This window comes from Clinocottus analis, unplaced genomic scaffold (genome assembly GCF_023055335.1).
Source record: "Clinocottus analis isolate CAN_PGR_092001 unplaced genomic scaffold, fCliAna1.0.p SCAF_16, whole genome shotgun sequence".
NCBI lineage: Eukaryota > Metazoa > Chordata > Actinopteri > Perciformes > Cottidae > Clinocottus > Clinocottus analis.
The window spans coordinates 11791418-11818022 of NW_027175887.1; the positions used below are offsets into that span (position 1 = coordinate 11791418).

Consider the following 26605-nt stretch of genomic DNA (forward strand, 5'->3'; position numbering starts at 1 on the left):
AGAGAAAGAGAGAGAGAGAAAGAGAGAGACGCGAATGCAACATATGATAAGCACATGGCGATGTCGTAATTCTGAATTCATTAGCAAGACACACTGAAGGAATCAAACTGGGGAGAGGGAGGGAGAACAGAGAGCCCGAAAGGAAAGAGAGAGTAAGAAGAGGAGGAAGAGGAACAGAGGGAGGGAGGCAGAGAAAGAGAGAGAGAGAGAGAGTGAGAGGAGAGCGAGAGGAGAGAAAGGGAAGTCCAAAAAAAGAAAGAGGGAGAGAGAGAGAGAGAGAGGGAGGGACGGAGGGAGAAAGAGAGTGGTCAAAGAGCAGACACTACATGTGGCTGTGGTGGGAGTGATCTGGTTATGGAGGGGGACAAATTCTCAGGTAAGATAAGCCCATATGCTTCTCTTCTGAATGGAAAACAAAGTGTAGTCTCCGGTTCTTCAATCAGCGTTTTGACTGTGATCGGGTGTCTCTTCTGTAAGAGCCTGCCTCTACTTTCCCCTCCATGGTATTTTCCACTCTCTCATTCTGTCCCGTTTGCTGACTGCATGTTTTCTTTGGGGTTTTGGAGCTGGAGCTCTGCAGGATTTGTGCAGCCGCTCGGCGGACCTGTTTTGGCGTGTCTGTCTTCATCTGTCCGGTGCCTGTTGTGTTTGCAGGCTTTTCTGTCTCCGTTTGTGTCCACCATCTCCTCCCCCTCGGTCCCATTGTTTCCTGTTAAATGTTTTTTGTCTTTACAGGTTGTCGCTCAGCCGCCACCTCTTTTCCATTCCAGTGGCCGTCTGCCTGTCTTTGCACATTTTCATTTTTAACGTTAAAAAGAAACGTCCCAGAGGGATGAAGTGACACAGAAAGAGCACTTTATTTCTTAAGCATTTTTCTCCCTCTCTCTTTTCCCCCCCCATCTGCATTCTCCCATTCTTCTTTAGTGTGAAAACAGGAAAGAGCTCTGTTTGAACAGTACTACTCTTGTCCCTTGTGGCACATCAGTCAGTCCCTCCTTCGGCTAACAGAAAGAGAAAACCCTGCTTCAGTTTACTAGACAATAATCCTTACTTCTTCCAAACCTCCCCTCTGACACTGTTTTCCCTGTTGGATCTAGTAAACAGTATGCATATTGAATTGGAAAGAGTTTGTCTGTGTGTGTGTGTGTTCAGTTGTGTTGTACATTATGCTAAAGTCATTAGTGAAGCAATGCTGTCTGCTTTTAATGGTATTTTTTACGAGTGTTAGTGTGTGTTGTTAAAAAGGTCATTGGCGTGAAAAGCTGGAGTGGAAATGGTGAAGCAGCGCCTGCAGCAGCGTGCGTGTGTGTTGGTGACCGAGCATAGCTTGTAGCACCTACACGGTGTGTGAAATCTGGATGTAGGTGAGATCATTGACAAGTGTGTGATGGAGAAATCACCTTCTCTCTCTCTCTCTCTCTCTCTCTATCTCTATCTCTCTCTCTCTCTCTCTCTCTCTCTCTCTCTCTCTCTCTCTCTCTCTCTCTCTTGTTGTGGCCCCTTCTCTCCAGGTGCTTCCTCCAGGGAGCTGTAACGCCTCAGCGGGACACAATTTGTGTACATTTCTGTTTTCAAGTGAATGATAACTGCACAAAATCTGCATCTATACATTCTAGTCTGTGTGTTTGTGTGTTTACGCTTGAGTGCACACAACATCGAACTACGATCAAGTCCAAAACGTGAAGGCCGACCCGACATGAACCTGCATCATTTCTGTCCGAGGTCCAAACCACGTCAGCAGTTGAGAACCTGATAAAAAAAAAACCTGAATTTCTACTGTAAAGAACATAAAGCTAAATTCAACACCGGTCTCAAACACCACTTACCTATTGGAAAGGCTTTGATCTTTGATGCTCTGACCCACTGGCTGTGTGAGGTTTCCACCTTTTACACTCTTTCATCCCGATCCCGGGGGGTTAATGGCAGCGATGGGTTTAGTTCTTGCTTACAGCACAACGCACTGGTGTGCGTCTGAGCGTGTGTGAGCAAATGACCCCCTGGTTCTAATGTTTTGTCAGTTCAAATCACATTTTCAACTTTTATTCGGCAACTTATAATGGCTTGACGCCAACACAGTTCAAATAATAGTCACGACAGTACACAGAGTCTGCATATTTTTTATCTTAATCATAATAATAGTGGCAAAGAAGGGGCCTCATCCTCTTGTGGTCTATTGGCTTCATACTGGCTCACATCACATGTTATAAAATGTTATTTAAAGCAGAACAAAGTCCCTCTCCCATGTGACGTGGACGTGTGTCATCGTGGTCAAATACATTTCGTTCACTCGCCTATTTTCCTCCCGCTCTGTTCATGCTGATGTGTAAGGGTTCCTTTTTGTTTCCTGCCTTTTCTTCCCACATGAATCAACAGCGGTGACGCTCTCAACGGAAACTGGCCATCAGCCACACAGAGACTGGGAATGGAGCGTAGAGGGGCTGACGCGTCCGCACTTATTCTGGTCCCAGCCGGGTCATCTGAGGATGTCTCATGTGTGACACAGCTCGGACTCACCGTCCTAGAGCAGCGCCAGCTGACCCACATGAAGCTTGAATGAATTCAATGAAAGATATTTGTTATTAAATCTATCTGAGTCGTATGTAAAATCTGATTCCCCCACCAGGTGGAGGTGCTGAGTTGAGTTCATTAAAATGTATTTTTTATGTCTCTCTGTTGTGAACTCTAACACGAGAGACTATGTGCTGTTTTGGGTGAGCCTACTCATCCTGAATATCACCCTCTATAGGTGAACAGGGAAATGTCATTGAAGGAAATTGTGGCCACGTTGCTTCACCGTTAGCGCTGTTTGGTGGGTCGCCATGGCAACGCGCTGAGCAGAACAAAATGTGAGGTACAGCCGGAGCAACGTGGACGGCGACCGCAATGCAGGCCTGTTGACGTACTAAACAGTGTTATTAGATGAAAGAGAGGGAGAAAGATCTGTGATGCAGGACAGCTGCTTGCTCTATTTAACAAGCATGAGGGGACATATACAGACACACACACACACACACACACACACACATGTATGCACCCAGTACAATTACACAAATACACAAGCACAGTGCAAAGAAAACCAGTGAGCTAAAGCAAATTGAGGGGCTGGGTGGGTGGGGGGGGGGGGGTGCAGTGCAGCCATGTTTTCCAACAGGTGCTGTATTTGATTAAAGTTAGCAGAGCCTGGCTGGGTGCTGCTGTTTAACATTTGGTTAAGAACAGCTGCTGTCGCTACAGCTGCATGTGCTCTAGAAGAAGCTACTTCACCATGTGGGCTCTGGGGCCGCGCGAGGGGGTTTTCATGTGTGTTTGTGTGTAATATTGGGAAACTGCCTGACCCGCTGCCCCAAATGTATCTTTACTACATTTACAAGTCAGCGAATAATGCAGACACTTATACTGGTGCACTTCAGCACTTCAGTGCAAGTTTAAACATTTTTCAACATATTGCAATCCTCACTGCAGCTGAGCGTACTGCACTGTACTGCACTATACTTTACTTTACTGCACTGTACTGCACTGTGCTGTGCTGCACTGCGCTGCACTGTAGTATACTATACTGCACTGTATTTTACTTTTTCTATACTGTGCTGCACTGTATTTACTTTAATGTACAGTACTTTACTGCACTGTACTGCACTGTACTACAGCTGCTCTCTTTCTGTGTCTCTTTTGCTTTCTCAAATCTTCTGGCTTTCTAGTTTCCATTGAAGCATGGCAGTTCTCTCCCAAGTCGAAGAGAGAACTGGCTCATCTTTCCCCACCTTTCCCCTGCACTCTTTTCTCGTTTAGTCCATCTTTTCCTCGTCTCCCCTCTGAAGTCTCGAGCCAGGTAAAGCGGGGTGTTATGTAGGTTGCCATGTAAACAGAGCTGCAGTAACTAGCCAGTCACGTCCAAAGTATATACACACGTACAAATGAACACACAGATTCAATGCACGCACTCACTAACGCTCAACACACACCCGTTTGACCTCTTCCAGATGGCTTTTTTGATATCGCCTGACTCATAGGTAAGCTGTGTGCATCTAGGCCAACACAGCTTTGGTTGTTTTAGGATGAACTCTGCAGGATGTTGGGGCTTCCTCTGTAGTTGATTCTGGTAAAGTTTAAAATAACAAGAACTGTCTACACCTGACATGACCTGAAGTGAATCACAGTTCATTATTTGCACTGTAAAACTGGCATGTGCTGGTTGCTGTAACACCGAGCTTTAAAAGATATGATGATCATTCATTGTTGTTGTTTTTTAACATTAACATACAGTTTTGCATAAACTTTTAATCAATCCAGTCTTTTGAATTTTTTTCTCAAAAGAATGGATTTCTTTGTCTTACTTGTTAACTAAAAAAGTGTTTTATATTTTTATAGGCAAAAAAGTGTTTTCTCCTTTTCCATCTGCCACTTTACTGGTGATGAAAACTGCCTTTTTTTTTAGCTCCGCAGAAGTAGACGTGATAATATTGTGGTTGTTAGAAGTGGCATTCGATGCAGCTGTAGTTGGGAATAATAGAGTTCAGGTGAATCCATGCATCACACTGCCCAGTGTGTGTACGGTCAACATTAAGCTGTTTCTTGGAGCTACATCTCAGATTCCAGCGATTGCAGGACGTCCGTCCACCGGCGGGCCGGACTGCAGGGGAGGGTGCAGACCGGCGCCGAGGCATGTGGACCCGTTGGTGCGCAGATTGACCACTGTTGCCCTGGCATTGCCCTAGCAACTGCCACAGCGGCGTGGCATCCGTTTTTAGACGTTATCCTCTCCTCCTCCCACTCTGCTCCTCTCATTTTTCAGCTCTCATGAGGACAGGAATCTACTTTAGAGTGGTGGTGGTCTGGGTTTCTTTAAACAGTAGGCGGCTGTCTCTGTCTTTCTTCATCTATATCCTGCAGTGCAACATAACACCATGCAGCTGCTGATTCAAATACATTACAATACACTAATGTACAGGGAGCCTGAGGCCCCAAAAGAACCCTTATGGACATTAGTAATTTGCACTTTTGTAATTTTTGACAAAAATTACAAAAGGCAAAGAAAATCCTCCAGATAGCAATTCTATCTCATGATACTTCTTGAGGTAATGTTGTGTATGTCTACTGCATCTGCATATATATATATATATATATATATATATATATATATATATATATATATATATATATATATATATATATATATATATATATCACAGATGTAAACTCTTTAGCTGCGACTACGGTGTATGAAAGTTAGATAGTTCTGATGTGGCACCTTGCATGGTAGCTCCTCTCATCAGTGTGTGAATGATTCATATGTAAAGCTTCTTTGAGTATTCAGAAAAGCGCCATATGAATTCAAACCATTATCAGTCATGAGGAAGATAATCATGGCGCAGCAATCGGCTTTCCCAGAAAGAAGAGTCTTACAGTGTGGAATTCACATTATAAGAAGCCGACATGCATGACCTCGTATAACCTTTCACAGTCTTGCAAACATTTAGGCTATTACATACCGCCTACGAGGCTTATGTTCTGTTAATAGCAGATTCAAACTGTTTTCAGAGCAGTGCCTCGCATACCGCATCACTATGACTGCTATGATGTGAATGTAGTTACAGATCAAGTCGGAAAACACTGTGACAGTTGTTACAGCAGATTGAATTAGTGCTATCTGGGCTTGCCAGGGCTTGCAAGGATATGCAGTAGAAGGAAGTGTGCTTTCTCCTTGTGTGTGTGTGTGTGTGTGTGTGTGTGTGTGTGTGTGTGTGTGTGTGTGTGTGTGTGTTTTAGTGAGTAAAGGGCAGATTCTATGCATGTGCTGCTTACTGGAGTGTGTGCATGTTTATAAATCTGTCGTCGGTGAGTGCATCTGAGTTTTAATCTGAATGTGAGTGTTTGCCAGGCAGTGCAGGAATCTGACACTCGTGTGTGTTGGGCAGGACTCAGTGTGTGGGTGGAGGGTGTGTCTGGTGCAGGATTCTCTGCATTTATCTATATCCAGATCACATTACTACACGCGGGTGACACCGCTACCACGAGCGGTGTTGGCCATAGCGACATTTATAGGAGTAACACTGACCCCTGCTGGAGAAGGCAACGCAGTGTCAGATATTGTGGGGTTCATGTCTCAAGGAAAGAAGTATGCTCAAATACTGTATAGATAGATGATAATATCTGGATCAGCCAATTGGATGATTAAGACAACCCTCCATGAGGGTCCCAGCCAGCTACATGAAATGCTTTTAACCTGTCCTGCCTTTTAAATGTTCCGGACACAGGTCCAGTTTTCATGTTTACCAGAAATATTTTGTGACGATTAGAGAGTTTTCTCATACGTATTGTGGGTTACATGTTTTGCATGATTCAATTGCGGGAAAATGTGGTGTAAGATTAAGATCAGATTGCAGGTTTTGGTACAGTAAAGCCTCATATTTGTTTTTAAATCTGTGTGTTATTGTGTGTTTGTGGACTCGTGCACATCTGTGTTTATGATGGTAAACATGCCTAAATCAACAGAAAACGCAAACCTCTATTCCAATGTAAGCAACACATTGGCAGTAAGTTTGCCGGACATGCAACATTCAAGCCCTAAACGCTGTCTGAAAAATGACTTACGGGACAACAACTATTATTTTCTGTCGCTTCACAGCCATGAGGATGTATTACAGCTCAAATTATTTATTTATCTATCATCTCAATTCTCAAAATGCATTTTTCATTTCATGTATCTTTTTTTTTGTGGCAGGATTGTGGTTATCTCAGGGATGGACTTATTTTGGAAGCAGTGTTTGAGAAGAGTTTCCTAAAACACACACACACACACACACACACACACACACACACACACACACACACACACACACACACACACATTGCTGCTAATGATAGTGCTTACTGTCCGCTCACTGCTAGCTGGTTGATTTTGGCAGAGACCAGCAGCATTGGTTGTTAATGGCATGTGGCTGGTTGAGGTTGAACATGCTTTCGTTGCCTCGGGGCATCTTCTCACTGTCTGTCAGGCGTCTGGGTGACTCCAGTTTTCTTATAGGGGGGGGGAGAATCAAAGTGACTTTCCACCGACGGATACTGTGTTTTGCTCAGAGTTGATTTGCTTGCGCATCATCTTCACCAAGACGAGCTAATCTTGCATGCACTCATTGGACAACTACTGTACACACACACACATCTTGATGCAGAAATGCAGAATGAGAGAAAATGGCATCCCCCAACTGTTTCCCCCCAAAACACACACGCACACACACACACACACACACACACACACAGAGAACCTCATTCACATGGTCATTAAGTCATTAGGCTACTTATTTATTGATGTCTGCCTCCAGAGCGACTGAGCATGTCAGGCGGTCTTCTGCCCGCCTGCGTGAGCCTGTCCTGACCATATTAGTGCATACTGTGATTCTGTCTCCACTCTGGATTTATTCATCTATCTAACTGTGACTTTTCACTCCATCCACGTGAAGATGTGTGTTTGGACGGGGACTTTGTTATGTGTGACATGTAAGTAAGTTTGCTGATTTAAGTGCTCAGAGGTTGTCAGTGTTGGCCTAAATCGACAGAGTACGTCTTTATGTGTTTCATCAGTTGCCCGGGGTGTGTTAGTCATGAGATCGAGCCCACAGGAAGTGCGATTGAATGTTGCATGTTTATACTTTGACCAGCCCAGTCGAAAAAATCTGAGCTTTCACAGAAAGGAACCAGTCTGTGAGGACGGCTGCAGAAGGGGAGGGAGGTATGGAGGGAAGGAGAAAAGGGGGGAGGGAAGACAGAGCGTTGGAGGGGGAGAGAGAGAGAGAGAGAGAGAGAGAGAGAGAGAGAGAGAGAGAGAGAGAGAGAGAGAGAGAGAGAGAGAGAGAGAGAGAGAGAGGGAGAGCAAGAGAGAGGGTGGGGGGTTGTCATCGCTCGCTCATTCGAAGCTCTGGAAGTTAAGAAGGAGGAGAAGAGAGAAATAAGTTGCTGCTTTAAGAAAGAGAGGAGAGATAGAGAGAGGGTTTGGATCAGTGAGCTGCTCAACTTTGTTTTTTTTTTCTCTCCCTCCCCTCCTCTCTCATTCTCTCTCTCTTCCATGGGCTCCTAATTTGGGATTTGTTTAAAAGCGGGACTGCGCCTCAAGAAGACTTTTCCTTGCTGGGGAAGGGGAACCCTGCTCCCTCTCTCTCCCATTATACACACCCACACATACTCACTTGCGCCCCAAAATGTCTGATTCCACTGTCAACGCTCACTTGGAAGGGATCCTATCAGACTTTGAAGGTTAGTTTCTGTCTGTCTTGAGCTCTGTGCTGCTACGCCACTTTTCTTTTGCTTCTTGTCACTCCGTGGAGCGAGGCGCCGCTCTTTGACCCTGCCATGGGGACACTATAGATGGTTTCCACATGTGTGATTGGCACCGAGCGGATCCGGAAAAAAAGCAGCGAGTGCGAAGGTCTCGTTGACGTCTCGCGGTGAGCTGTGTTGTTGTTGAAAAGGAACTCATGAAATCATGCTAAAAGTGTCGCTTTTTTACATCTCTTTCACTTTTGTTGTGATGCATGTTTTTGTGTTTGTTGTGGGTGTGTATTCAAGATGTGTCAAGGAGAGAAACGGTGCATTCAGACTCTCTCTGAAAGAGCAACCTGCATGACAAGGCGGCCATACGTTGAGCTCCCAGGAGACAGCAAGTGACCATACGGCTGTGAGGGGAACACCTGGCACACCTCCCCCCTCTCTTCCCTCTTCTCCTCTTCCTTTTCATCTCTCTGCCCCTGGCCCACAGATTCCCCCTGTCATCCCTCTCCTCCCACTCGTCCTTCTCCTACACCTTTTCGTCCAACGGCTGTGCTTCCTCTGTCCTCTCTCAGCAGCTCGTCCATCCTCAGCTCCTCTCCCCTTGGCCTGGCTGCTGTTGGATGCGAGGAGGGAGGGTGGAAGGGGGTTGGTTGACAGCCCCCCACCCTCCCATCCAAGCTGTCTGTCTTTCTGACTATCTGTCTCCTGTCTCTCACAAACACATAGCCATTAGGAACGCATCCGCACTTGTCCGGAGCTGCTCCTCTGTCAACACCAGTTTGCTTGTGGTATGTATTGTGATTCTCTCTCCCTCCCTTCAGGTCTTTAAACCGCTGGCTCACACTGCGCAACAGAGCAGAACGAGAAGTGGCATTCAGAAAAGAGAGGCATCAGGGGCGACAAATGGGCTCTAACCATGTGGCTGCAAGTCATGCTTTCAGACAGTTCACGTGTAGCACCGACATAATGGGTCACTGTTGTGATTGTCAACGGTGTGTGTTGCCCTTGTTTGGGCTGAGTGGGGGGTAATACCTTTGTGTCACCACGATGCACCAGGATGTATGTTCCTGTGTGGCAGAGATGCAGCGGAGCGTGAGTCCGCAGCTCGTGGATAAGAATCAGGGTCAGAAAGTAAAGTTCTCGCCTCACAGTGAAAGATTAGCATCGTTGTGAGATTTTTTTTCTTCTCTCTTTTAAAACGTTCTAAAATCAAAAACTTTGCACTCATGAGATTAGACTCTATAAAATAGTTAATTGAATTAAACTACTTTAAAAAAAGACCAGCTTTGCTCCTTTGAGGCAATCTGCAAAAAGCATTGTTGTGAATATATTCACTCTTATTAAAACTATTATGATTTTATTCAGTGAGCCCATATCGTAATCAAGTAAGTGTCACTTAGACTCATCCTCCAAAAATACTTTGTTTAAACTTTTAATCAACTATGAACGCTAATTTAATGCAAGGCTGTGTAACTATGAAAAGGAGAAACAACACAACTTTAGATAAAACACAGCCTTTCTTCATGCGCTACGCTCAAAGGCGTTGCTGCTGCTGCCTTACTTGGTCTGGTATGACAAGTAGCTTATGGTGGCTACTGTTAGCAAACCTATGATAGATACTGTTGTATGTTGGGTAATAGTGAGTCAGCTCAGTGAGTCAGCTCTGTTATTAACATACAGTGAGCAGTTTATGACTGAAAGCCTCTTTATTTTGGATCATTTTCTATGACTATGCATTGTTTGTGCTATCTTAATTTAATATATAACTCTTTCGCACCATCAATATGCTGACTATGGCCTCACTGCTCACAGTCATTTTATTACATTTTGATAAGTGAAAGTTGTACACGCAACACAATCACAGCATTTCAGCTGCTGAAACAGAGAGCTTAGAGCTCCTGAAGAAGCGCCGCAGAAAAGTGGAATGTGACACGTGTGCACATCAATGCTACTGTAACCTTTTCGGTTGATTTGTGAATGAAAGTAGGACGTTTTGTCATTTAACAGTGTGTCGATTAACCATGAGAGATTCAGTCTGTCATGCCGTGAGCCGATGACGCCAGTGAGAGGCTAAAGGAGACAGAGGACAGGATTTTGTTGCCCATGAGGTTGATGACCTCAGCTGTGACAGACTGACTCAGATCATTGACCGGACCACGGGGTCTTCCGCTCAGCAGAATGAACCCACACACATTCATACAGTCTTTTTTTGCAGCTCCTTAAAAGAGGCCTGTTGTCTTCCAAATATACTCTTGTGCTTCCCCTTAAGTTAATCATATATAATGAAACATTAAGCTAGATTTAACATCTAATCAAACAGATATTAACCAGATATTTGGCTTGGACTCATTTATTATATAGCATTAGAGGCCAAGCACTGCCACTGCATGCCAGTGTCTTTACTCTCATGTATTTTCCTGTCTTCCTCTTCGTCTCTCTCCGCTGCATGTTAAGGGCATTCACTGGTCCAGTGAAAGGAAATTCCACAGGAGTTGATTTCTGTGGTTGGGGAAAATGTTGGGGTAGGCAGTGGAGGAGTGGATCTGAGCACAGGGCTTTCATCATTTATGAAGAGGCCACATGAAACATTTAACCCTGAAACGTTTGAAAAGAACGTGTTGCTGCTTTCACTAATTGCTCCTTGAAACATGTACAGGACAGTTTTAACAATCTCTTCTAAATTAGAGGACCCACTTTGTCTTTGGACGATACTCTTTTATGGTGACGGAGACAGATTTGACAGATGATCGTAGTAGGATTTCAAAAGCCTTTCAAAATGAGAACTGCCACTTAGCTGTGGTTTTTGATTTTTTTTTTTTTTCTGGAGCTTTTAGAAGCTTTGGTGTAAATATTTATTTTTGACAAAGAACAGACCATTAACTGTGAAAGTTTGAGTTCAGTCTCGTGTCAAAACACCTCGAGGAGCCTCAGAGATATAGCTTGTGTGTTAGAGAGAGGAAGTGTCTCCCGACACAGGCTGATGATAGCCGTCCTCCATCCTTATCACCATTATCAAGACACTCTATGCTCACCAGCTCGGACAGGTTTCCTGCTGGTGACGCCAGCGGCATCAGAGCTGCAGGGAAGAAGCGAGGGTCACTCTGAGGTAAAGGGAACACTGCAGGTCTTTGTTGGGATTTCAAGCTACTCCTTGCTGTTTTTCTCACTGTTGAACATGCAGACTGAGATCGACACTGGTGTCAACCCCGGGCAAGACCCCAGAGTTAACAACAGACTCCATGCGACGGTTAAAAACAAATAGCCCGCGTTGAAAGGTTTTCTTTTGTACATCGAGTAGAACAGAGTTTTCTTTTCTGCCGGGAATAGAAAGTAAACTTAAAAAAAAGTAAAAGTATGTTTGACAACTGTGGCAGACACATCCAGGAAAGAAAAATTGGGCTTTAAGACTATATTTAAGGCCCCAATGCTGTTATTCCAGTGGCACAGTTTGACTCGAGGAGCCTTTTTAGGCTACTGTGGTAAGCTACAGAACATTTTTACACAGAGTGTGACTGCTCATGTCAAACTGGCTCAATCGGTTCATTGAGCAGCTATTTCCTCAGAAGGGGAGCTTGTGTATCTGTTTACAGAGTAGCCAAACAAGCTGTTTGGTTACCTTGTTGAGGGGCTCCAAGTGTGCAGCCTGACATCTTCAGCTTTTCATCTCACAGCTTATTGTCCTCAAGTGTTGCTTCTTTTTCCATTACTCACAAACACAGTCACGGAAATGGTCACGGTCTGACGAACTCGTGATGCTTCCTTGCGACCGCGTCACAATTTAAAATCATCCGGTGTTAACAACGAAATGTTACAAATTATGATGATGAGGCTATTGATGAAAAACAATCATAAAATTGTATCAAAACAGAGTCTGATTTTGCCCAGTATATCAGAGTAGTATATGTTGTATGAGAGCTGCTTGTGATAGGACAGTAAATTTAATCTGCAGTTTGACATAATTCCTTGCTCATACTGTAATAATACTCAGTTTCCCCCACACAGCTGAAGACAAAAGGCATCTCGTTGACCCGTCCAGCTCATCTGTCATGCTCACAGAGGCACAGAGAATGTCCATGTGGTGCTCATCCCGTACATGCTACACTGGAGAACGGCATCAGCATGTGTTTTTTTGGCAGTTTAATCATTCAATGTGTGTTAGTTGAAAAACATTATGCTTGGCTGCAATATCTCCCTTATTTGGCAGATTAGTCCGCAAGCAGGTTTGCAGTGTATCACTGAGAATGGAGTCCAAGATTAATGAGGTTTCAATTCCAGGTTAAATGAGAGGTAAAGAGATATGGGGAGCTAACACAGAGAGCCAAAGAGAGAGACATATGTTGACATTTGGTTCACATTGGTGCTCATTAGTATTATCTCAGCTTGGTTGGAATGGCTGCGATCACTGCTATCGCCTCAAGAGCAGCATACAGCAGCTTGGAGACATCAAAAGCTTTTATCCTTGATAACAAACACACATTTGTACCGCTATTTTATTTATTTTTTTAAAGGCAACTAACGGAGAGAGCGAAATTAATGTGTGACGTCCCCATTTACCTTCATTCATACACACACACCACACACACACACACACACACACACACACACACACACACACACACACACACACACACACACACACACACACACACACACACAGATCCCAGGATGGAGTGAACTATGATGTCAACAGAGGCGGGGAGTTTGGCTTTAACCAGGGATGACCGGGCTGTGTTTGCTTTACGCTACAGCTGTGTTTAAACACACACACACACGCACACACATACACACCACACGTACACACACACAGACACACACACACACACACATACAGAGAAAGAGATGGAAACATATCTGACAGGGCCTCTGTCTCCACTGTGTCTGTGAGGGCTTCACTGTGTCGGTTCTTCTGTCACCACAGAGCAGGCACACGCATGCGCACGCGCACACGCACACGCACACGCACGCACACACACACACACACACACACACACACACACACACACACACACACACACACACACACACACACACACACACACACACACACCACACAGTTTGCACAGTTCCAGGCAAAGAGGTCATTATATCAAAATCACAGTCAAACACAAATTGAAGTGGTCTGTGGCACTTTGAATATGCTTTTGCATATTATGTGGCCTTTCACTGGTCTAGCTTTTGCCCTTATAAGCTGAGCATCACAAACCATGAACATTGCATGAAATGTTCATTCAAGGCTGGACGGAGAAATAGTTTCAGTCAATTAGATGCACCATTTGTGGTTCATTTCCTGTCTTTATTGGCAAGACATTCTTATACATGTTATAGTCCTTCACCACTAAATCCAGTAAATTTTACATATTGTTTCATTGTGACCGTCTTCTTTTCTTCTACTTAAAGAACAAAGACAGCACAGACAAAGACAAGTCTGTCTTCCAGGAAAAATTCAAAGCCAATGTTCTCAAAGTTAATTATATTATTTAATCTGAGCAACACAAAGAGCTTAGTTTCAGAGACGGATACATATGTGATGGTTGAGAAGCAAACTATCTAATGAGAGTGTGAATCTAAGCAACACGTTTTTTTTTGTCATTTCCTCTCTTTCTATTTTTCCACTTTATCACTCAGTGGTGTAATAAAGAAGTGCCGAAATTGCCACATACAATTAACACTCAGGATTTTTTTTGTTTTTTTTGTTTTTTACTGTATTCTGTATTTGATAGAGGCAAATCAACAAAAGATATTTGAGGACACATTATACCGGGGCCGGTACAAAGGGACAAAGTGCAATACATGTGATTGATTACTCAGTATTAAATGATTAAACTGGTAGAGCCAGTGGATGCTTTCAGCCATCAGTTGCATGCCTCTCCATAGCCCCTCTGATATCCCACACAAAAACCTGCTAAAACATGCTCAGGATGTGAAAACAGTGAGTTCTAAGAGGAGGGTCTTGTCCCATGCTGGTGCTTGGCCCGTCTGAGTTGAATCAGGCCAGACGCCTGCGCAGGCTCCGATGTTTATCTGGGACAGAGGCTGTGTTGCTCCAGGGTTTGTAGCTGCTCCGTACTGCGGGCGGAGCTGAGGTTAGCCTTGTGTCAACCTCACATCTGACTATGAAGCTTATTGTTGTCAGAGAAAAAGGCTTTGATTAAACCTCAATAACAACTACAACAATATTGGCACCTAAAATTGATATGATAGGATTTGGGGCTGATTAGTGTGGTAATGGTTTTGATCAAATGTTTACTGTACTAGTTGGTCCTCCCACTTAAAAGCAATATAATTATTTTAAAAATCAGTTTTATATGGCATTTTTTTTGTTTTATTTTCAAGAGGATAGTCCTCAAAGCGGGACTCATTTAACTAATCACACACAAAGTCAAATAGTACAAAAAAGTAAAATACAACCTACAAAGATAGAATATGCTTTTTTTATCATGTCCATTTGCATCAAAAACAGTCCTCCATCAAACAGTCAATCATCTTTTTGACCTCATATATTCATGCATTTGTTATTTAGTAGTTTAATATGAACCAAACAAATACGCTGTTTCAAAAACATAGTACATTTTGTCTTATTCAGTCAGAAATGACGTTTGGTTGGTTCCCTCGTAAATTAAATAGTTACGTAACTTACGTGGCTCAGCGGTCGCGCGATCGATCCTCTCGCGAGATAGTCGTGAAAGCAACAGGTGTGCGAGGAGTTTGGGTAACGTGACGTCACGTATCAAGAAACGCTGTCCGTGTAATTACATCAACTTTAGCCGGAGGAGTACAAATACCTTCTTTTCGTTCTGTGTTACATTTGTGTTTGCACTTGACATTATTGTTAAAAACCTTCTTGGTTAAATTAGACGAATATTCTTCTCCCGAGTGAATTATACATTAGAAGCGCCATGCTATCGGGCTATGTGAAGCGTGTCAAATCCGGTAAGATTACCAACGTTTAATTGATTATATTTGTGGGCGATTTCACGGCGAAACGGCGTTTTCCTCTGACTCGTTGTAGTAAACTGTGTTGGTAGTTCGTTGTTTAAGGCCGTCCTGTCCGTTTAAACGTAGCAATTACTTACTAATATCATGTGCTAATTTTGTGTTACTGCTCTCTTTTGTGGAGCACACTCATTTTCAGTTGCATTGTATGTTTGTTGTGCTCCCACACAACAAATAAGTTAACATATTGTTTTTGGCTTTTATTAAATCCAGCAGATGTTAGCATTCCCTTCCTTCTCTGATAAAATCCATGCTTGAGTTTCTGCACCTGTGTTTTGCAACTTCTTCACAACTTAAGGCCTTCCTGTTTCTCAATTTTTGATGTTTTTTGTGCATAATTGTAAAATGCATTAATGATGACTACACTAAAATATATTACCGATGCTGGTGCTGCAACTCAAGCCAGCACCAGCATCCGTGTGGGCGAAGAGGTCCTTCTGTTTGTTGTCTCACCTTGACTCTTCTGTGTTTTCAGCGCTGAAGCGGTCGTTTGAGGTGGAGGAGGCAGATTCATCCGCACACTCTTCCCCACTGTCTCGTCGGAACACCAACCCCCTCCGCTCATCCACCTCCTCCACATCCAGCCAGCGGAGCTACGACCTGAGCTCTCGCAACTCCGACTACTCCTCTTCCAGATCCTCCCCCTCCGACTCCTCCAATCCACGCTCCCCAAAGCCCGGCATGAGGCGCATTGAGTTATCAGGGGGTCGTAACCCTGACACGGCCTCATCCCGCCGCACAGAGATGTCCATTGAGGTTTCCTCTAAGCAGATTGACAACTCTCCCAGTGCTGGCATTGCCCGCTTTGGTCTGAAGCGCCCCGAGGTCAGTTTGAGCACTCGGAGTACTCCACTGGACAGCTCCTCCATTTCCACCTCTAGCTCCACAAACAGGCGGGCAGAGCTCAGCGTGACACGGCCCCACGAGCCCCCCGCCCCTCCCAAGAGGATGGACGCCCAGCTGTCCTCAGCCCCAATCTCAAGGATCCCTGAGCCCCCTCAGAGAAGAGCAGAGCCCCCATCTCCGATCACCAGCCCGGTTGAGGGGGCCTCAAGGAGGCCAGAGATGCCAGTCTTCAGGCAGCCGGACGGTCTGGTGCCAAGCAGTGCATTGGAGAACAACAACAACAGCCACGCGCCTCCTGCACCGAGCACTCCCCTGCCTTCCCTGACTGAGCCAAGGGTGGAGAGGATGCAGTTACCGGTCACAGAGCCACCCACAGCCCGACCAGCAGAAAGTGAGTACCTGCTCATTCAGCATGTTTTCTAAACTAACTCTTGTGTGTGAAATAGCTGCCAAAGGTAAGCTACATGTTGAAATGCTAAAGGATGCATTTTGCTTGTTAAACCCAAACCATACATTAGGGGCGAGTTCACACCTGTAGTTCAGTTCATTTAGATCTGGACCAGGAGAAAACTATTACACATCATTGCATATGAGTTCTGGTCTGGTAATAAAGCAAGAGAAGTTAGCATGAAATTATACAGACTGACGAGTAACTCGTTGATGGGACAGCTTTGCCGATTGTCAGCCTGCATCATCAGGACAATATGGGGAAATCCAGTTCCATGCAAATCAGTGTCACAAAGAAAGTAAATTTCATTTGTATTTTTAGACTGCAAATCTGCATCAACAGGTGAAAACAGGACTGTACCAAGGCCCCTTTGAACGACACTGGATGTGAAAGTACACAGAATTACTGTGGGATTGCTGTCAGACGCTTTTTAATGGTCTAAATAAATAAACCTGCCTATTTAATCCGGCATTCTCCTCCCTTTCTGTTATCTCCACTATCTATTTTGCAGAGACTTTGTAACTCCATCCCGTGCACAGATTGTGATTGGTTTAAAGAAAAGAAATACAAGGCCCCCCCCCCACCCCTATACCAGAATGATAATGTGTGGAGCCAGGCCTTTTGTATAGTGCTGACACAGCTCTGCGGTGATAGGTCTGGCTATGCAAGACTAGTCTAGACCAACTGTGAATGTAGGTCAGGCAGGGTGATGATGAGAATCCCAGGGCAGCATTTAATAAGAAATAGCCGGCCAGCAACTGAACCGCCTAGCTCACTTGAACAGGAATCAGCCACTGGTAAAAAGAAAATCACTATAAATTCAGATTACCTGACGGTTTCATTTTACAGTTTTTGTGTGTGTTGAATATGCAAAAAGGTGCATTTATTGGTTAATATCAAGATGCTAGCTACTCGGCAAGGTTGTTCATTACGGATCTTTTTGTCCTTTGTGTGTTTCCTTTATTTTATCTGATCATTGCTTGACTTTTGTAGCATAATAACGTTTACCTCACTATTTACTCAATTGCATTATATAAATGAACACTAAATTGTTCCAAAACCTCAGCAGTGCAGAGGTGGCACTATTGATGAAATCTAATTATTAAGTTCTCCCCATGACCTTTCTTTTAGCACCACCATCAGGACAAACTCTGTATTTCTTTTGCTGAATTACTGGCAAAGTCCTATGAATACCTAAATTGTCAGTTTGTTTATTTAATCGGTGTAATAAATTGCAGCCTCTAGGGACCATTATCCGGCCTCTAAGCTTTCAGTCTTGTTTTCTTTGTTGATTAGTAGTACTGCAGGTGCAATTTCAGCGGTATGCTTTATATTTTCATTGTGTTAATTCACAAGGAGGCTTTAATAGAGTGTGAGCTAATTTTGTGTTACAGTGGCAAAATATGCATGTTTTGTTTGTGTATTGCGTGGCTTCTAAATCTCTTTTCTTGCAGGTTGTTTGTGCCGTTTCCTTCCCCAACCATTATCCTATCAGAAAAGCTTGTGTTTTGTCAACGTGTGTGTGTGTGTGTGTGTGTGTGTGTGTGTGTGTGTGTGTGTTTGTGTGTGGAGAACTGTTATCTAGAGACAGCTGTGCTCACGGGTTGCTCACACTGGTTGTGTAGTATTCAGGCGTAGGCGGCTGGGAGGTGATGCATTCCAAATGTGGAGGTCATAAAACATTCAACATAAAAATAGAAAGCCTCCAATTTCCACTTTTTATGCTGAGTGTCGGTCTGTCTCTCTTCCTCTCTCCATCCACTGCACTTTCTTTGCAGACAGCAATGGATTTAATTTATATCTGCCTTTGGTTGGGGCTATTTCTTTCCTATAGTTTCTTAGGTATTGGTGAATTACTCAGCAATTATTCTTGCTAAATATCTAAAATGTGGCCTTGTGTCAGTAGAAGGGAAAATAAGCAAGGAAAAGTGAGAGGATTAAGTCTCAACTTCAGCCACATTTGGCTCAGATTACCACCTTTCTGCTCAGCCATGCATGTGGAAAGAGGGAGGCGTCGCTTGAAAGAAGCTTGAGAAGAAACAATGAGCAGATAGGAGCTGGAATGAGAAAGAGAGGAGGAGTTTCATTGGGCAGAAGAGAAAAGGAAGAAAAATGGAAAGACTTAAAATGCAAGAAAGAGTGTTTTTCTGTAAAGTCTGTCTGCTGGGAGAAAACAAAGTGAGAGAAGCCCACTTTAACCTCCAGTCATTTGGGAGCTGGCAGACCACACTGCTTTGATGTCCAAAACTACATTTTACTTTCCATTTCCTCAACAACTACACACAGTATGGATTCAGGCCTGTTTGTTTATTTTTCCCATTTTAGTATGTTTTTTTAAAGGGGGGAAACTGAGGATGTTTTCAATCTATTCCTCTGTTATTTACTTTTACTGCTTGTATCAGCACAGTACCTGGTGGGATGATGCCGGTGTGTTTTCATGTGTCCCATTTGGCCAATTAGACTTTTGCCAGAGGGCTCATGTGACGTGATCTACCTGCCTTTGAGCTCGCGGTGTGTCTCTGTGCTATCTCACATACAAGTGTTCACTGATTCATCCTCACGCAGAGGATTAAGAATGAGCCTGCTGTTGTAAAGTGCACAGAGCTGTATGAATGCTCTGTTTTTAGATTGATTTGTTAGCTAATCATGAGCAGCTGTATAACGTCGTGTTGTGCTTCAACAGGATGTGATCCCATGTGTACAGATAGACACTCTTTCATTCAGTACGCTGCAAATCTTAGTTTCTTCTCCCATGCCTTGAGTTGCTCTAACATATATGTAGCATTGCGCTAAATCTACTGTTAACATTGCGGAATTTACTCTCATGGATTCATTCTTTCATCTGACCTCTTCTTGTAATTTGTCTTTGTGCTTTATAACAAGGCAATAATTTAAACAAACTTGGGTCAGTTTGCATATTAAGCCAAATGCTGTATAAAGTGGTCTTACCTGAGTATAAGGCATTGGACGTGCATGCACATACAGTTTTACTCCTGTTCCCTTTCTTTTAATAAGCTGTTGACTCATTGAGAGACAGACAAAACTGTGACCTTGGTGCGTGAGCTCCTTTCAGTGGATTAATAGAGGAGTCAAAGCTGAGTCGCCAACAGTTTTTAATGATGACTCATTATCTTATGATCTGCTGGGTCTTGTGCTAGCCTGCTGAGATCTATCCTGGTTTCCCCACATTTAAACGGTATTCATCTCTTTCAAACAAACATAAAGGCCTTTTGATAGGCCTGCCTGGGACTTGCCTAGAAACAAGGACTTGTGCATGTCACAAGGGATGGGAATTGTGTGTGTGTGTGTGTGTGTGTGTGTGTGTGTGTGTGTGTGTGTGTGTGTGTGTGTGTGTGTGTGTGTGTGTGTGTGTGTGTGTGTTGCATGAAACATACACACAAAAACAGTCCTGACTTCATGATTTTGCATATGTAGCTTGTGTTTATCCAGTTTCCTTGAACTTAAAATAAAACCACTCATAAGTCCGGCTGTTAACTGTAGTTTAATGAACAATTTCCAACATGATAGGGAGAATACAAAACCATAAATGAAATACACTCCTGTTTCTTTCGTGTTATCAGTGAAAGCAGAACCTTTCACTTATGTTTCATTTTTCGGTCAGAGCAATTTACATTCTCTTCATCTCCGTCAGACACAGGATGAATCAACAGGGCGTCGCTATAAGAACATACATATGTACATATCACAGCGTGACTTTGTTGCATGAAAGAAGTCTGGATTTTTAGTGCACTGTAATATACAATCAGCGGCAACATACTTTTCTTTATAACAAAACTGTAATTTTGTAAATGGAACTACAAATTTCAAAATATGTACATTCATGGTGAAACATTTCCTCCATGATAAACCTTGTTATGTATTTGTAATTTTTTCAGGCAGGTAATATCCATCCAAATGTTTAGAGTTTAGAGTTTAGAGTCTGCAGGGTTTCAGTTCAAGCAAACACCAGACTGTTTTCTGTAACGGGTTACCTCCTTATCTTTTGGTGAGGAATATAATTACTGAGTCTAGTCTGAAATAAAGTTCAATAACCAACTTGGAATGAAAAACTGAAGACTCTCAGCCCATCAACACAGATGGGTAACTTTTTGGCCTTTCATCACAAACCTGTCATACTGAGCCTATATCTCAGTCCTTACTGAACAACATTTACAACTTAAGCTAATATAGTACAAAATGAAATATGGACATCAAACAAAGTGTACAACACAAGAGAGCACCAGAGCAGTACCTGTCTGAGCTTTGTCTTTCTCAATTACTTTTGATTTACTATCCCAAATATAATAACGCATACAACGATAAAGATAAGTAAAAGATTCAAAGCCCAACTACACCAATTATTTGGGATGTTCTTTTTGTCGGTTGGAGAAGTACCTTTCCTCGATCACCATATACAACAGCAGTCCAAGACCAGCAAGGTAATGTGTTTCTGATGTGCCTTAACTGGGGCACACAAATAAATCCCATTAGCTGTTATTCACCAGTACTGCCTGAGTTTCTTTATTGCATTTTTTTTTTTTCTTCAATCGCTTGAATCTTGTCTGCTTCGTGGTCCAAGTCACTCTCAATTTTACCGTCACACCTTGGGATGTACAATATTTATTGTTTGCCCCTATTTTTTGTCATCTAACTCCCCAAGGATTTAGAAAACATAAATATGAACACACCAATTAAAACTAGTACAAATAAAAGGCACATCTGCAAAGCGCCACCCCCCTGATTATTTTGCATGTTTCCATGTCCGTAGTTTTGTGGTGTGTAGGAGTTGTGTGTGTAGTTGCTTTGTGGTCTGTAGTTGCTTTGTAGTGTGTTGCTTTGTTGGGTAAAGGAGTACCTCTCCTGGGTCACAATAAACAACAGTAATCCAAGGCCAGCAAGTCTACCCCAAGTGTTTATGATGTCAAAAACATCAGCGTCGCTTCCAAAACGGTTTCTGAGTTGCAACAGTTGCTGGTGGTTTTGTCCCACAGAAAACTGTCTGATCTGTCTAATGAGGTTAGTAGTGATCATGTAGGTATGATCTGGATCATATTCTCTCTGATTGTCAAGATGCTGTGTGATATAAACTTGGTCGATCATCTGTGGAACTTGCGATCCTGTGGTTGGCTCCCTGATACGAATTATGATCCTGTCCCTGTTACTTCCCACAAACGCATAACGAGGAAGTTGCAAGGTTCCTTGATTGAGACTGCCAATGGTGTAGTACCGGTAATTTACATGTCTCCTAGGCAAGGTGTCTAAAATTCCTTCTTTGTTGAAATAACGATGCGAGCCATAAGCTCTACTCTCTGGGTCAAAGGTCAGCCTCATGACATTGCTCCTGTCGATATCCACTGCGTTGGCAAACCAGTAAAGCAGCGAAAGACTGGGTTTGGACACAGAGTGGGTTTCCTTCAAATCGTTGATTGAATCAAGCTCTCTCTGTACAGCTGACACTGAGGTCAGGGCCAGAAGCAGAGCTGCACAGCAGCTCATAACTGGTCCGGTCTTCATCGTCATCCTGTATACATATTTAAAAGTTATTGCTGACATTAATCATCCATACTGTGAATTATCAATCTGTAAGACATATTTTAACTAGAAATGCTTTAAATTACATTATTAAATCAATAAATTAAAACATTTTAAATTGATTTTAACTGTCTTTAGTCTGATGAATTGCTCTCTAATGCCTAATAGAAAGGATCACATTTAAAAAGTATTCAATGATGCTAACATAACCAGGAGAGAAGATTAAAAAAAAGACTTGAGGTTAACTCCTTACCTATTATGTGAGATAGTACCAAAAGCGAGTGCTCACCTAGTCAGTCTGCTGCCGTTAGGTTTCTGTTGGAGGTTTTTGTGAGACCTCGTGCAGCTCCTCCTCCTTCTAGGTTACAGTTTCCCTGTAAATGAAACTTACAGAACGAGTGTTGCAATGGAAGTGTCATGAGACCGCGTTTTGAAAGAAACTTCCTTCCGTATTCAAGAAAAGTAGTACTCCCTTTCAGTGTTTGGCCATTTACCAGTCTGTAGAAATGCTAAAAGATGATTATTTTTATTTGCAACCGAAGGAGGAATTATTCTGTAAAGTCTGTCTGTGAGTCATCAAAATCAGCCTGTGCATGTCTAGTTTAACAGTGAGATGTCCTTCAGGCTGCAGGGGGACAAACTAGGAGATTTGTAGTAGCTCCTGGATTATTATTAGCAGTATGCACTTATTGCAGTTTTTAGTTGGAGTAGTTTCATGGATCACAGAAATATAATCACGTCCATGTTACTTCCCCCAAACTTTGTTTGGTGGAGGAACAACATAAGGAGGAAGTTGCATGTATGTTTCGTCATTGAGATTGCCAACAGTGTAGTACCGGTATGGATTATTCCAACGCAGTGGTTGCAACCGGCCCTCAGAGTTGTGATAACAATGTGAGCCATAATGTTGTTTTTTGTTTTTGTTGGTACAGCCGACACTGAGCTCAGGGAAAGGAGCAGAGCTCCACAGCACACTGTGAATGTTCTTGACATCCTCATCATCCTGTAGAGATATTATAAAAGCTATTTCTCTCATTGTTCAGCTGTACTGTACTTCACCAATCTCACACTTCTAACGGATAGGGTGTCTCAAAACAAAGAGCGGTGGCCATATGAACATAGAAACAGGTTTTGTATTTTGTCATTCCTCTTACTCATACTGACAAGTATGAGAAAAAAATACATCCAAAATATATATGTAAGTTCATCTGAAAGTATTTTGAGACTTCAGCAGCTTGAGTTAATCAAATTGTCTTTCCTCACAAGATGAGGTCCTTTTCAAGTTCTGCATCTTTTGCTGACTTACGGAAAGGGTTCATATGTCTGCGAGAGAACCCTCAAACACGACGATTTGACAGTTGGACAGCCATAAACCCTCAAACTTTTTAGTCAAAGTTTGGAGGTTGAGATTGGGCCTTTATGCAAGTGCCTGTTCAACAACTCTTTAGGTTACCGTTTCTCTGGAAATAAAAATTAGAAATCAAGTGTTGCTTGTGGTGACAGGAAAGTAGATACCGGAACATAAGAGAGCTCACCTGTGTGAATGTGCTGCCGTCAGGTATGTGATCTCTGGGATTTGTGAGAGTGGGCGTAACACCTAAATTACAGCTTTGCTGCAAGTGAAACTGGCTCAACGAACATTGCTGGTGGTAACGAGAGGTTTAATAATGTAATAAACAATTACTTATTGTATTGAAATAAAAACAGTCGCATAAGGGTGATTTGTTAATTATAGTTTAATAAACACAAAACCATAGATGAAAGAAACTTCTTTTTACACACAAAGATACTCTTATCAGTTACAAGAAGAACCGACTGAATCCCATTTACAAAAATAATATAGCATACAATAAAATCCAACGTCAAGCACACAAAGAAATCCCCTTAACTGTTATTCACCAGTACTGCCAGATTTTTCTTTTGGCATTGAAGAAAAAAAAACAATCGCTTGAATCTTGTCTGCTTCGTGGTCCAAGTCGCTCTCAATTTTACCGTCACACCATGGGATGTACAATATTTATTGTTTGCCCCTATTTTTTGTCATCTAACTCCCCAAGGATTTAGAAAACATAAATATGAACACACCAATTAAAACTAATACAAATAAAAGGCACATCTGCAAAGCGCCACCCCCCTCATTATTTTGCATGTTTCCATGTCCGTAGTTTTGTGGTTTGTAGTAGTTGTGTGGTGTGTAGTTGCTTTGTGGTCTGTAGTTGCTTTGTAGTGTGTTGCTTTGTTGGGTAAAGGAGTACCTCTCCTGGATCACAATAAACAACAGTAATCCAAGGCCAGGAAGTCCACCTAAAGTGTTTGTGATGTCAAAAACATCAGCGTCGCTTCCAAAACGGTTTCTGAGTTGCAACAGTTGCTGGTGGTTTTGTCCCACAGAAAACTGTCTGATCTGTCTAATGAGGTTAGTAGTGATCATGTAGGTATGATCTGGATCATATTCTCCCTGATTGTCAAGATGCTGTGTGATATAAACTTGGTCGATCATCTGTGGAACTTGCGATCCTATGGTTGGCTCCCTGATACGAATTATGATCCTGTCCCTGTTACTTCCCACAAACGCATAACGAGGAAGTTGCAAGGTTCCTTGATTGAGACTGCCAATGGTGTAGTACTGGTAATTTACATGTCTCCTAGGCAAGGTGTCCAACAGTCTCTCGAAGTTGCCATAATGATGTGAGCCATAATCTCTATTCTCTGGGTCAAAGGTCAGCCTCATGACATTGCTCCCGTCGATATCCACTGCGTTGGCAAACCAGTAAAGCAGCGAAAGACTGGGTTTGGACACAGAGTGGGTTTTCTTTAAATCGTTGATTGAATCAAGCTCTCTCTGTACAGCTGACACTGAGGTCAGGGCCAGAAGCAGAGCTGCACAGCAGCTCATGACTCTTCCTGTCTTCATTGTCATCCTGTTTAGATATTAAACAAGTTATTGTTATTAATCATCCATATTGTTAATTCTCAATCGATACTATATATTTGTCGTTAGAGATGCATCAGGTGGCCATATGAATCAAGGGCGTAGATTTGGTCTCAGCATTGGTAGGGACATCTTATAAAGTTGTATATAAAGTCATATTATACATACAAAAAAATATAGTTTGTTGTATTCATGAAATCATAGAACAAGAAAAAGACAATTGTTGACATTATATTGCTATTTTACCCGTTAAAACTATCAAACTCTTTTAAAGAGGAGAAAACAAATACTGTCATGTGTCAATTATGACAGGGCCTAAAGTCCTATCAATATTTAATGTCATAGGATGTTCATCTTCAAACTGCAAGGTATAGAAGGTTTGATCCCGACGTGAGGTTTCCAATTAAAACTCATGTCTTCTGCTCAGTTTACAGTGAGCGTCACTACGCCGGACCTTTAGATCACCGCAAGTAGGATGGATCTGTTTTTACTTGCGGACGCTTCGCTGTCTCATGAGCTGCCACATAACCAGCAGCAGTAGTTGAGTTTGGAGACTTGATCCACCTCCTGAAAGTATATCTACTTTACTCAGTTTGCTGCAGCAGTTGAGGAATCACTCATCTGCAGCTTGACACTTCACAAATGACATTTGTGATAATTAATTATAGTATTAGCATACAGCAAGATATTAATGAAAACTACATGGTGCCATCATAGCATTGATTATACTAGATGATTACAGATGACTAAGTATGAGCAATTGTAAAGTTACATAATTTTACAGATAATTATTTTTCCTTAACTAAAACTAATTAGCTCAAGATCCACCCTCTGGCTCCACCAGCATGTCACCATTTTGCTTCAATTGTGTTTAATTTCGTACACTTGTGTGTGCATTCTGACCTCATGATCATATATGCTTGTAGTCAAACTAGGCTAATGCTACTCGTGACTGTATATAGGTGAGCTTGGGGTTTCTCATGTTTATAATCACATCTGCTTACATGTCATACGCTGAACTCTTTAAAAAGTTTGGGCTGTCTGCTTGAAAGGTGCTTGGCCATGTTTGACGTGTTACCTCCCTTTTGTCTGTGTTGCTTTAAAGCACGTTTTACAGACGGGTCTATCGGTGTCAGTGGGCTTTCCCTCACAGTCTGCACTGTAGCCAAAGTATCTCCAGATTACACTCCTGGCGTCTTTTTTTTCTACAAGCAGAGGACAGGTGGCAATAGCTCCTGAGCTCAGGCCATGTCTCCCCAGATCACTGCTATGAGCACTGCTGCCGCTCTGAGCCGGAGCCTTAAGCCCCGCCCCCTTGAGCTCCGTCTCCATGCACTCACTGCATGCAGCATTGGAGAGAGAGCGGAGCAGTTTTAAGGAAGCACGCTATTTTGAGAAATTATCATACTTAAAATATGCAAAATCGTATCGTTTTTAATGTACGGGTAGTGCGGTATTTTTTTAAATATCGGTATACCGTGCAACATTTGACTAGTCCCTATGCAACCTATTGAAACCTACGCCCTTGATATGAAAATTAAAACAGGTTTTGTTATCGTTCATTCTGATCATACTGATACGCAAGAATA

General features: G+C 42.7%; 1 protein-coding gene across 3 annotated transcripts in view; it reads left to right on the forward strand.

The window, feature by feature from the left end:
- Positions 1–294: 294 nt before the first annotated feature.
- septin9a (septin 9a) overlaps positions 295–26605 on the forward strand; it is a 56356-nt gene continuing 30045 nt past the window's right edge. Inside the window, exons 1-2 of one of the 3 annotated variants that reach the window (XM_068577984.1) lie at positions 295–376; positions 15734–16495. In XM_068577984.1, the coding sequence (XP_068434085.1) occupies positions 355–376; positions 15734–16495 (784 nt within the window). In that variant the 5' untranslated portion in view covers positions 295–354. Of the gene's footprint in view, positions 377–7945; positions 8251–15134; positions 15196–15733; positions 16496–26605 lie in introns of those variants that run through there. The other 2 variants (XM_068577982.1, XM_068577983.1) reach the window with 2 other exon arrangements.